General features: G+C 39.4%; 1 protein-coding gene across 1 annotated transcript; it reads left to right on the top strand.

Annotated features, from left to right (window-relative positions):
• Window positions 1–4702: 4702 nt before the first annotated feature.
• Window positions 4703–6492, top strand: gsx2 (GS homeobox 2). The gene is made up of 2 exons (XM_084431516.1): window positions 4703–5181; window positions 5470–6492. Exons 1-2 carry the CDS (start codon window positions 4794–4796, stop codon window positions 5808–5810), a joined length of 729 nt encoding a protein of 242 aa, XP_084287642.1. The 5' UTR covers window positions 4703–4793; the 3' UTR covers window positions 5811–6492.
• The last annotated feature ends 6617 nt before the right edge of the window (window positions 6493–13109 follow it).

Genomic DNA, 13109 nt, shown 5'->3' with positions numbered 1-13109 from the left:
TCCCTCAACTTAACTTAAAACTTAAACTCCAGAAAAGACCATGAAAAACATCATTTCATAACAATACTAATGAATGTGCTAATGAATGAGATGAAATGTCATTTTTAAGAGTTGAGGTGAACTGAATTGGTCATTTAATTTATTAAACTTTCAAACAGTAAACACATAATATGTTAAAAGCTGTGTCAGTGTCTTGCAATATTCTGATATCATTCATTTTTATAATTCCTATAATTATATTCTTTCAGGTGCATGACAAACGGAAAACAAATTTGAGACACTTTTAATAATTGATTCTAAATTGCATCATATAAATAAATGATTTATACATGAAGTCACTGCATAAAAAAGGATTTCAACTATGCTTGTACGATTTGACTGATGAAAATAACTATATCTATATCTTAAATGCGAATTCAAGTTTGTTTACATTTACATTGGAATTAAATTGGAAAAACATGGAAAAAAATTTGATGTATTATAATGTGGTCCTATTTATCTCGGACCAGTAAACGCCTAGGCCTATTATAAACTACATCCCACGTACATATTTTAAAAGAGTGTCTTGGATCTAACTCTGCAGATCTCAATGGCCCTTTGAGTAAGGCCTTTATACATATTTACAAGATTTTATTTCAGCATGTCAAGCGAAACGCAATCGGCATAAGGGCTATTTGATCCTGCGTCTCGCCTGTTGTGGTTTAGTCATGAATATTTGTCTAGTCGTTCGGAAAGAACTGTTGGCTATTAGGAAGAGTTGTGCGCTCTAATAAGGTGATGAGAGAGAGGATTTTTTTAATGAGGTTAGTGGAGGTTCTGTGGGTAACGTTGAGTTCAGCATCGCCGAATCTGTCGGCATTTATCTTGTTTTTCTGGCCTCTCCTAATTGCGCGTTGTTTACGAGGCCTCTCTTTCAGTCTCACCCATTCTTTGTGTGTTTATTGAAAGATAAACTCTCTTAATCCATATACCCTGTCGTTTAGTCGTGAAGAAAAACGTTGAGAATAAGCAACAGTTGCAGATCGCTGTGGAAATTCCTATGTGTGTGGCTCCGACTCCTTTTCATAAAAATCGTATCCGTCATTAAGACATAAATTAGATTTTGACACACACAGGCAATTGAATTTAAGCCCCCCACTCAGCCCCCCAAACGATGAAATGAAGAGCAGGCCCTGCAGCTGCTATTCAGATGAAGGAGATAATTGGCAATGAAAAGTCACTGCGCCGCATTATGTTGTCTGCGGGATCATTGTTCATTTTCCCCTTGCTATTGAAGACTATATTGAAAACCCGAGTGTTTCTTTTCAGTTTTCAGTATTCACCGTGTGTTGCTTGGTTACTGGGAATGGGGGGAATCACCCACTGTATCAGTCGGGATGGGCCGCAGGCTGGCCCCTTGCGCCACAATGCAACTTTTGTGAGGAGGCGTTGACACAAATTAATGACACTTATGCAATACGGCAGTTATGGACCGCTTATAGTCCAATATTGCACGGGACTGAAGGTGAGAGCTTTTGGCATAATACGCTGACAACGGTGTTCATTTTCAATACATATCACATAGAGACAGCCACATATTTGACGTAGGCCTAAATATAATTCTTTTTTTTTTCTTTTCTTTTTTTTAAGCAGTTTCTCCTAATAACTGCAACTCTCCTGAGTAATTGCACTGTGATCCTTGAATTGAAATCCATTTCAAATTCAAGGTACAACAGGTTTAAGTTGTCAGTGAAAATGTGTTTCATCTGGACCCAAATAGGCTATATGAAAAAAAAAAACCCAAAAAACCTTTTTTATCAATATTGATAAAACAACCGGTTGCGTAATGGAATATTAAAGAATTTTGGAACACAGGTTCAGCAGGCTCTGTCCTTTTCTCCGAGTTTATTTAAATAATTTTGCCATTTGCAATGCCTCACTTTTTATAACAACTTCTTTATTATTCATACAGAACATTTATAGCTACTATAGTTCATGAGTATTTCACAAAATAAACTCCATAATTCGGACCCACAAATCCATCCACCCCCTCTTATGCAAAATAATTTGTAGAAGTATTATGGTGTAATAGTTTTTTTAAGATACATTTTTTTTTTTTTATTATTATTATTATTAATATTATTATTATTATTTTACCCTATAGGTGGCCTGTGCTGTAGCATCGAAAACATAAGGGGCAATATCTTTGATAAAAAAATGTAGGCTATAATACTGAAAAGCCAAAGCCAAAAATTTCGTTCTTCAAATATTGATTTGACAGTATCACAGATGGAGCACCTTTTAGTTTTATGAACAACATTTTTATTTTATTGTTTTGCTTTTATTTTCTTCTTAGATGTTCTTGACAATGTCATATGACTTGGTTAGTACCAAACACGATGTGGTATTTATAGCGTATTCTTTACAGAAGACGGATAAAAAATGACACGAGGACAATACGGGTATAATGTTGATCATTTATTTTACTCAACAGGCTACTGAACACTGCAATATAAAGCCAGTACCCAGGCTTCAAATAGGCCCAACTAGCCAACACTATAAAGTAGGCTAGAACTGAAAAAAAAAGAAAAAGTTTTTTGATACTGAAAAATACTGATTACAATCTTTACAAGATTTTTTCTGCAATTTTAACGTCATTCAGCCACTCTTTTCTCTTTGAAAAAAGCACTTTGCTACGCATTTGTTAGGCTCTCAGTCTTAACCCAAGCAGACAAAGATGTATTCCTATCACCCCGAGCAGAATGAAAGGAATCAAAGGATTTTTTCCTTAAATGGGCTAATTTTCCCCTTGAATTATGAAAGTAATGGCTAGGTAACACTCTGTGCACAGTACCCGACAGCTTAAGTCTTAAATCCTTCCACGTGGCCCGGCTAGTCGTGGCAATTAGAGCTCATTACAGACTCATAAAGGCTCTCATTTGTGGGATTACTTAATAGACAATGAAATTTTCGTGAAGAATTATGGAAGGAAAAATAATAATAATATTGAAGACTGGACGGTATGATGGGCGCGCGCCGCGAATCATTCCGCATGGCTTGTCATTCATCATTCATTCTCTCTGTCTCTCTCTCCCTCTTCTCTCATGTCTCATACGCCGTTTCCACCATTACACCAATTACAGCCAGAATGACAGATGTGTTTGTTTTTTCGCCTCTCCAATTCAGCCCATTTAAAGTCATATTCTACCTCGTTTAAGAAGGAGAGTTGCCGCTGATTTCAGCAATTAAATGCCCGTGAAAGCAAAGCACCCAGTCTCCTCTTGGTGATATTAGCGCTAAATGCTGACATGAAATCGTCATTACAGCGCTTGAACTTTGCCCTCAATCATCATTAGTAGACTTTCAGTTTTATCATAGCATCCATAAAAGCCGGCCCGATTTTACTGTGTTTTGCATGTTATTGAAAAGCTCAGGTGTCAGGCCTGTAATTGAGTGTGCGCAGAGATAATTGCAGCCTACGTGCACAGGCATTAGAGCTCTTATAGATTGACAGCATTGCTTTCACTGTAATCTTCAGACCAGATTTGACGAGGGTAAGTCTCTCCTGCAAGAAGTTGAAGGTAGAGTAATACCAGACCTACCGTTTTGGCGAGACTTAACCTCGTCAGAGCTCGCTCGCTTGCGCCACTGGCCTCCGCGCGCAGCGTCTGGAGGTAAAAGGCGTTCGCGCGCACATGAAAGTGGAAGTTTAACCCGCCGCTGACCCGTCGAGAGATCAAACCTGCTAATTATTGTCACAAGATGAGGGATTAGCGCATTTCTGAAATAGCTGGCTGTTTATCCACTCCAAAAACGCTTTCTAATTGAATCCTAATCGCTATCAAATTGCAAATGCCCAGACTCCACTGAGAATCATAAATCTTTAATTGCCGGCCCGAGATCTTTCCAAACAGACTTGAACCAATAAGATTAGGCCTATTACTGCATTTGATTTACATTTTATTGTAAAATTCAGTTTGTTTATTAGATTCAAATCCTAGAAGTTCATTATTGGCCTATAGTTATTCGCTACTATAAACTTTCCTTTGTTAATCTCTGTTTATAATTTCTCAAATAAATACAATTAAATAAAGGATCTGGTTTGCGAATTTGTGTAGCCTTTTGTTTGTTTTAAAGATACAAATCCTTCGATACATCATCTATTCTATTGCGTTGTCTATGAAGTTTAAGGTTAGGTCAAGTTAGTAATAAAACAGTAGCCATTTCAAGAGATTTTAAGCCCATATCACAGTAGAAAGAGGAAAGATTGGTAACAATGATCCCTTGTGTTATTTATTTGTATAATTTGACAACTGAGGTGTAATTCCCCCATTTGGAGGAGGTTACTTATTTGAACTGTCTGGACACATACAGACAATGTATAGCTCAGCTTGTGAGGAATTTAGGCCTTTACCTCTCTTCAACATCATCTGTAAATCAAAATATGAATGTATTAGACCGGGAGTATAATGGAATAATTGTTGATATCTCAGTAGGCGTACTCGCCAGAGCTGTTGTGCCACCTTGTGAGCTAACAAGACTGTATGGGCAAAGATTTGATTGGAGGCTCGCCTGGGCATCACGTGTCTCGGGACACCAGAGGTACTAAAGCCCCTAGGCCGTGCAGCGCACGTGGGTGACGTTAGGGCCGGCCCTCTCCGGGGTCCCTTTTGTTGAACTACCAAACATAAGCCAGCTCCCGAGGGCTTTAGAACAGTGTTAAGACCACTGTGTACTGCGCAAGTCCTTGGAGCAACGCCATCAGTGTGGTATATCACTGACACCATCAGCATCTCACGCAGACAGGAGCAATCATGTCGAGGTCTTTCTACGTAGACTCTTTGATTATCAAGGATCCCGCGCGCCCGGCTCTAAGGGAGCACACGGGGCAGGACTTTCTCATCCCCATTGGCATGCACTCTCCCGGCGTGATGAGCGTCACTGCGCCCGTTTGCCCGTCCCGGAAGACCGGCACCTTCTGTGTCTGTCCGCTGTGCGTAACTTCGCATATCCACTCTCCCCGCGGCGGAATCCCACTCCTGAAAGGACAGGGCTTCTCTGCCGGTGATGCGGCTTTCTGTCATAGGGTAGCACACCAACAGAGCTCCGCGTTAGCGCACCCGGGACACGGACACGCGCCTGTCTGCACGCCCACAAGCTACAGCGTCACTGACCCTCGGAGGTATCACTGCCTGTCTCTAGGTGAGTGGGTGCACGCGCATGCTACTACACCTGTTACCTACGCTCGACTATTTGACATAATTTATTGAATGCAAAAGCCTTTACGCATGTTACTTTTTTTGTTTTGGTTTACTTTTTATTAACTTGATCTTTTAATGAACTATCTAATGAACTAATGAATCTGCAGTTTGAGCACATTTACATCTCAAATAAACAAACTGGTGTGTTAACGGCATTAAATGAATTATTTTGCAAAGTTAATAGGCATTGACGTGATTTTAATATTTGTGTGTGCTTTTTTCCCTATAGGTGCGTCTGACAACAGCCACATACAGAACGGCAAACGGATGCGCACCGCCTTCACCAGCACTCAGCTGCTTGAGTTGGAGCGCGAATTCTCATCCAACATGTACCTCTCCCGCTTACGCAGGATCGAAATAGCAACATATCTAAATCTGTCAGAGAAACAGGTGAAAATATGGTTCCAGAACCGCCGCGTTAAACACAAGAAAGAAGGCAAAGGCACGCCACGGAGCGCGCATGCAGGATGCAAATGCTCGGGCAGCCACTCACACTACCCGCGCTCAGAAGACGAAGAATCCCTGTCACCTGCGTCAGCCACAGAGGAGAAGGAGACTTCACCGACCTAGAAGCGTCACGAACATCACAGACTTAAGTTTGGTACCTTATGCCACATTAAAAAGTATACGGATCCGTTGAAACTACTGAATTTATAGGACACTGTCTTCCGTCGTTCAATAGCCCAAAGTGTATGGAGATTTAGCACTGCCAATTCCTTCCTCTTCCCTCTCAAAATATTGTTTTACCCTGACACTCAAGTCAGCTATTGTCTTATACGACAAACTGTGAAATAATAGTTGTTATGCAAGTGACGCAAGTCAATAACTTTTTTACAGTTTGTTAAGTGAAAACGTTCTTGAAACGACCACTGGTAACCCATTATGTCATCCCTGTTCTGTTTAAGGACAAATGTTAGACAAATGGAGAAGATAAAAGACTCCCTACGTGATATTGTAAATATGCAGACTGTCCAATCTGTCCTAGACTACTGAGAAGCTGTGATTTTTTTTTTTTTTTTTTTCACCTGGATTTTATGTGCCTATTAAAAAATGTGTATATTTGTATTTATTTAAATAAATCACTCCTGAAACTACGAATCAGTTCTGAGATGTATTATTTGTCCTATTGGAAGACACCTGTTTAAATTACAGGAATTCAAACCAACATTACATAAACCTCTTTCTACATTACATAAACCTCCTTCTAATGAAATAAAAATATTACGTGCATATCTATTTATAATTATATGCATATTTTTAACTATATGGTAGCCTATAGTTGATCACATTCATATTGAATTGATAGTACGATCAGGATGTAAAAAGTTGTGTTGGGAAAAAGAGAGCAAAAGAGAGAAAATTTGGTTTGATACGAACCGTATTTTCTATAGCCTATAAATGCACTCACAAAATACACTCGTTCAACCCTCATCCATTTATATTCGACATGAATAGAACTTTGAGAGACAAATATTGCAATACGTGAAGTTCTGCATTTGTATTTCTGTCATGGTGTAAAAACAAGTGTCAGATAGTTTTTTAGACGCTAAAAGCATTTGTTTTATCAATGAAACACAAAGCCTTCTGACCCCTTTTCAAAGAGAACAAGGGAAACTATTTCTTTAAAAGCCTCCTGAAGTAAATTAATGTATGTGAAACTCATTTGTAAGTCTATAGTTACAGTTCATGATCTGATTTTAAAATTGTATCACTAAATTATGATAATTTTTTTATATTTTTTTTATGTTCAGATCTTTCACTTCAACTGCACGCGGGCTCACTTGGTCTTTAAGTACCATTTAAACATTATATGAGATATATTTTCATTTAATTTCCACTGTTCTTCTCATATATTCCCTCCTGCACAGGCCACAAAAGGCCTATAGCAGAGACTTTCTATCTCACGAGCCAGGTGATAGTCAATTATACGCCGACCCTATTCTGTGTGTGCTTTTCAAGAGACGGTTGTCCCCCTGTTAAATTAATCCGAAAGGAGTTTAATTGCAGTTTTTGTCCCACGTTGGTTGCTTATGTAGCAATTCCTTCAATACGAACGAGGGGGAAAAAAAGCTACGCAGGGCTGGCCAAAGGCTTTGACAGGTTAGATTGTCCTGCCAGGAACTCGCATTTAGCCGGCGGACCCCCGACGGCGGCGAGCTCAAGGCCTTTCACGAGACGTCTACAGGGTTCCTCCGCGCGCGAGAAAACGATTTAGTCACTGTTTCATTAGGCACTATTTGAACCTTTCAACTTGGGCCAAATTGAAGGGGCATTCTGAAAATTGAGGGATTACGTAGGAGGGGTGATAGGAAATTAGCGAACGCTTAATTTAACTCGTGTTCCGTCAGAGTTTGGGATACATTCCTAATTGAGAGGGGAAGCAGGTGAAATTTTGGTCCCACGCAGGTCCTTTCAGAGTGGGGATAAATGGCCTCCATTCACGTCTCGCTTCACGATCATATATTATCGAGGGAAGGCACCTAATGAATATATATTGAATTTCTTATTAATCGAATTAGACTTCACCCCTTGCAGGTGTGTGAGAGAGAAAGACCTCCCGACAAAAGAGTTTTCAGCTGTTTCAGGACTGACTCTCGTTTCTCAGACGTGACACGGTTGACCCCAGATCCGTCACTTCTCTAATTTCAGTTTTGAGTTTGGATTTTTGAGAACTTTTACTTTACTTCATATTTAACGGATATTAAAACTAAAAATAGCCTATTCATTTATTAGGTTTATTGGCAGTTACTTTGTTTTGCAAGCTGAATAAACTTGTTTTAAGCTATTTGGGATGTGAGGCAAGGTGATGCAAGCTTTCATTTGGTGTTATGGCATTTAATATCACTTGTATGGGTGGTGCAGTTGAGTACCATATTTGAGAATCCGATGCTTAAAATCAAATATAGAATGGAAACAAAGTACAGCTCAGCTTTTAAAAGATTACGCTCTGTCGCAAAATGGCCAATTATACGCATGACAAAGAGCAATTAATAGAAACCCCTTTTAAGCGCTTGCAGCTGCTTTCGCCTTGAGAGAAGTGGGGCACTCGGGCAATGAATGCCTCCAAAAACCGGGTTTGTCTTCAGTCGCGGAAATCGCTTCTTTAATAGTTTAAACTGCAAAGTACAATGATGAAAAACGTGGTTGATGTGACACTCTCGTCGAGTTTTTCACCATCGTTTGAACTTGGGCTTTTCCGTCCGTTTCAAAGATGTTGGAACTGCGAATTCTAGACACGTGTCCCATCAGTGCTGTCCATGGTAACTTAATTTAGTGGGAACTCGGTCATCACACAATATGTCCCGAGCGCTTTTGTCGCGCTCTCTAGAATGGGTCCTTTCTGAGACGTGTCAGCTCCTCTTTAATGCGTCTCATTGTTGCGCCTCTGAGCGTGCCCACTATATTATCAAGTGTGCTTAGTGGCTTTGCTGGATTAGAATGTATAGCCGTTGTAAAAAGAGGTCAGCTTTGAATGAGATAATATAGGCCATTATAAGAATATAGAATATTATTCATTACTTTGGCCAACTTATTCAGGTGGAAATAAGGGGATATTGGGGATCAGGGTCAGATAGATAGATAGATAGATAGATAGATAGATAGATAGATAGATAGATAGATAGATAGATAGATAGATAGATAGATAGATAGATAGATAGATAGATAGATAGATAGATGGATGGATGGATGGATGGATGGATAGATAGATGGATGGATGGAAAGATGGATAGATAGAAAGATAGATATATAGAAAGATGGATGGATGGATGGATGGATGGACAGATGGATGGATGGATGAGTCATTTAGTTCGAATCAAATGAACTGCAGTAGCTATTCTGGATATAAGAAAGCTGTCTTGACTATGAACTGTTTATAATGGGCAGAGAGATAAAACCCCACATGCTCTTTGCTTTACAGCTGTGTGGGGAACAGGTGGCGTTTTCAAGATCTCAAGTACACGGTCTATTCCAGGTATGTGTTCACACGTGACGTATTTAATTTTTGGAGTATACATTAATAAAATGTCTTTAGCTTTCTCTCTGATGTTCTTTATTTGTTGATTATATTGAAGTTGGAAAGCAGGCTTGAGGTCTATGAGAAATAATCGGAATGAATAAAAACATATCAATGCTTATCATCTTAATCAATTATATGTTGTTCTTTAAGCAATTCACAAGCTCATACCAAACAGATGGAGTAAAAGAGTATGCGTATTTGGTGTGCTGTCCGAGGAGAGGGTTCCGAGCTCGGAATTTTGCCCGAACCCAGAGTACCCACCCCCATCCCAGGCTGGGATAGGAATAGTTAGGAGTGAGGAGATGGGGTGGTGGAGGGATGCTGGAAAACCGTTGTGGGACAGAGGTAAGTCTGCTGTATATCCTGCTGTCGCACTAATTGAGTTGATTAACTGAATGTGCTCCTCCCGAAACTTTGCTATTAAAACATGTATTGTGATTCTTTGAACGTTTACATTTTAGGAAATTATTTCTGCGAGGACAACAGGAGGAGCCAGACTGAATAAACAGTGTAGGCCTCAGCTTCTGGAACTGGAGAAAGAGTTTCTGTTCAACAAGTTGCCCCTATAACCTACATTTTACAGCATTGAAGGCATTCTGGCTGTAACACTAAACCTGACTGAACAAGATTTCAAAATGTGGATTCAAAACAGGTGGTCATCAAAAGACAATGCAGAGGAACAGAGAAACAGAGGTTTGATAAGTCAAGAACAAGACTGCAAGGTCAAAAATATGACTTTAATCTTCAATGTGATTTTTATATTAAAAAGCATTCAAACATCAAAATTACTTCTATTTGCCAAATAATCAGTATATACTTAACTTCATGAAAAAAGAGGCCCAATGGAAGGGAACTGTGGGGACATTTTGCATAAAGATGTGTTTAGTCACAGATTATTCTAAAAGCTAGTGGCCATGTGCAACAAAAGGCTGTTGAATTGTATGGCTGTAAGTAGTTTTGTTGATTTGTCAAAATGTTATCTATGGTTATGTTGGTACATGCAGCAAAAAAACTCCCCAAAAAAACATAAATTAAACTTCCTCGATAGAAAGGTTGCAGTTACAAGCGTTTTTCGGTTATAGCGCCCATTATGGGCGGAAGTTGACGAATTTTGGTGCTTGTCCTCGGAATATCCTGTTGACAATGCAAACCAAGTTTAATGCAGAATGGTCTTTGCAGACAAACAGCTATTACTCTGCAACTCTTGCCTGGCTTCCTTTTGAAACCAGCATGATTGAAGATTTGGAATAGACCAGAGACTTTTAGGGAAGAAAATCACAAGTTTATGAAAACGAGGGTTATTATTAGGGACACATTTTAACAGATTATATATGCAGAATATATGGCAATATGCACTTTCATCACCCAATAATTCTGCCATAGGCTATATATATTATATATATACAGTATATATATATATATATATATATATATATATATGAAATTATTGTTTCACTTTTGCTTTAAAATTTCGGATATCTGGGCATCCTAAACCCATAGGAAAAGCATGTTCTTAAGGTACATTTCTTCCTGGGCTAAACGCCTGTGCTGACTCGGTTTTCTGCGTCCAAGGTCAGCCTTTATTCATTATAAAGTATTTCCTCCGCGCAGAGCAGTACCGCCTCTGCCTCGGCCACACGCTCACACGCCCACAAATATATAGCCGATATAGAAAGAAAAAAAGCTGCGAGCTTCAGCACGCTGGACAGCGCGTGTGTGAAAACAGCGCGACAGACCGAGCCCGGTGACAACTGACCATTCAAGGAGTCTGGCTCCATATCAGCACCAACTACTGCTCACCGGAACTGAAATCTGTTTGAACTAATGCACAGAAAACAATAAGCGACAGATTTAGAGTCCGAGTTCAGAATTTTTTTTTTTTTTTTATCATAAAAATGATCAAATTAATCTCTCTAAAGCTTACTATAACATCCAGCGAACTTCTTAAAAACAAAGTTATGTTCTTCATAATATATATATATCTCAGATACATTCTATTCAAATATAAAAAAAATAAAAAAATCTGTGCATATTTTCACAGTTTGCAAATTTGCCTTAAGAAAAGTTGACACTGAACCGAATTGTCTAAATTATTTGCATTTGTGTTAAGTCAGTTGACAATGCTGTAGTAGAAAGTACAACTAAAACGTTATTAGTCTACTCTTTTCCTCCATCTCTTTACTGTGAACACCATAAAGCATTGTCATTCTCTCCCTCTCTCTCTCTCTCTCTCTCTCTCTCTCTCTCTCTCTCTCTCTCTCTCTCTCTCTCTCTCTCTCTCTCTCTCTCTCTCTCACACACACACACACACACACACACACAGAGAGAGAGAGAGAGAGATGCAAACAAAATAGGCCTACAGTATGTATGTAAAAATGTCAAACCTCAAATCTTTACCGTTAATGCGCCCTTTCTTCATAAGTAGTTATTATGCTAATAAAGTTGAAGCCATTCGTTTTGATGTGGTTTGTTATTCGATTCAATTTGATTACTCCCAGAGGGTTTTAATTCGCTCTCTTTCTCTCGCTCTTACTGAATTGAACTAACAACAGGAGAGAGATGGATGTAAGGCTATCCCACCGATGGACATCTACGCCACCATGTGGTTATATCTCTGCAGACAGACTACGCTTTAAAAAAAAAAAACTCAACACGTCGCATTTCTTCTTTCAGAAATTAAAGGTTAAAAACTCAGCTCTACCGAAACCTCTGAAATTACTCTCTCTGTATGCGCATATGTATGAAACGATTTATTCATCTTGGCGTCAGACATACTGTGAGGAGATGGACTGAATTTGCTGGTGTCCCGTGGCTGAGACAGATTCTCCCTCCCGCTCACGCATTCGTCCCATTCTGGACATTCTTCTATCTAAACCTGAATCGAGGATTTCCGACCAGCAGTCTCATTATCGCTGAATGGAATATTTAATGTTATCTTGGATTGTCTCTGTTGTTAATGAGTCCTGTGGTATTGTCATGGTTTTGTAGTTTTGGAACTCATTTATTAAATAAAAAATACAATTTGCATTAAACATTATTATCAAATAAAAATTACAGCACAATCTGAAAATTTTTCATGGCCACTTCTGAGACTTCAACTGTGTTGATCATATTCAGTAATTTATAAACTTTTCATTATCACATAGCTTACCTCTTTATGGTGTAGGTGCATGTCTGCTTAAGCTCGTTGAATATACCTTTAATGCAGATATCTTAAGTAAACAATGCGTAGTTGCGCGTATTTGTTGGCAATATTTTGCTCACTTCAGTGCATTCAAACGATTCGCACTAAAAAAAAGCCGATCAAGGTATCCCGCGAGCTATTTCTAAAGGCTTCAGTTTTAGTCTCAGAGATTAGAATCTTTTGTTTCCAGAACAAGGGACTCTGTTCTTTTGTGCGGCCGGGCGACACGAACATGTGGAAATAATTGTGCTGAGCAACTGGAGATGTATGTTTCTCTGCGAGGGTGAGCTGCAAGGCTTCGGGCTCCTCTGGACCGGCTGCAGGAAGAACGGAGAGGGCTAGAGGGGGGCCAAGCCTGCCCCGGGGCTTCACTCACCACATACCGGGTCCGGGTCAGTCATCTGCACAGAGAGCTGCGAACCACCGAGTGCAGGGGACATGTTGAGTACCAAATCATAATGAGCCATTATCTGCAGCCTGCTATGTCTTGAAGAAAAGCTGAAGGGCAAAAAACAAGAGAAGCATTGGTGGCATTTTAGTTTTTAAGGGCATTTTCCACATTCGAATACAAACGAGCCCTATATAAAGTTCAGATTTCATGAGTAGTATGTCTTAGATGCGGTTTATTTAAAAAAGTAGGCTAATAAGTGAGAGCGAGTGAGAGACC

Source organism: Rutilus rutilus, assembly GCF_951802725.1.
Source record: "Rutilus rutilus genome assembly, chromosome: 15".
NCBI lineage: Eukaryota > Metazoa > Chordata > Actinopteri > Cypriniformes > Leuciscidae > Rutilus > Rutilus rutilus.
The sequence above is the reverse complement of the archived record's forward strand: the minus strand, read 5'-3'. Positions and strand labels throughout refer to the sequence as shown.

Excerpts from the sequence above, each read along its gene's own strand:
- gsx2 (XM_084431516.1), top strand. The coding sequence starts at position 4,794 with ATGTCGAGGTCTTTCTACGTAGACTCTTTGATTATCAAGGATCCCGCG. Across the intron at positions 5,182-5,469 it reads GTATCACTGCCTGTCTCTAG|GTGCGTCTGACAACAGCCAC; the intron begins GTGAGTGGGTGC and ends TTTTCCCTATAG.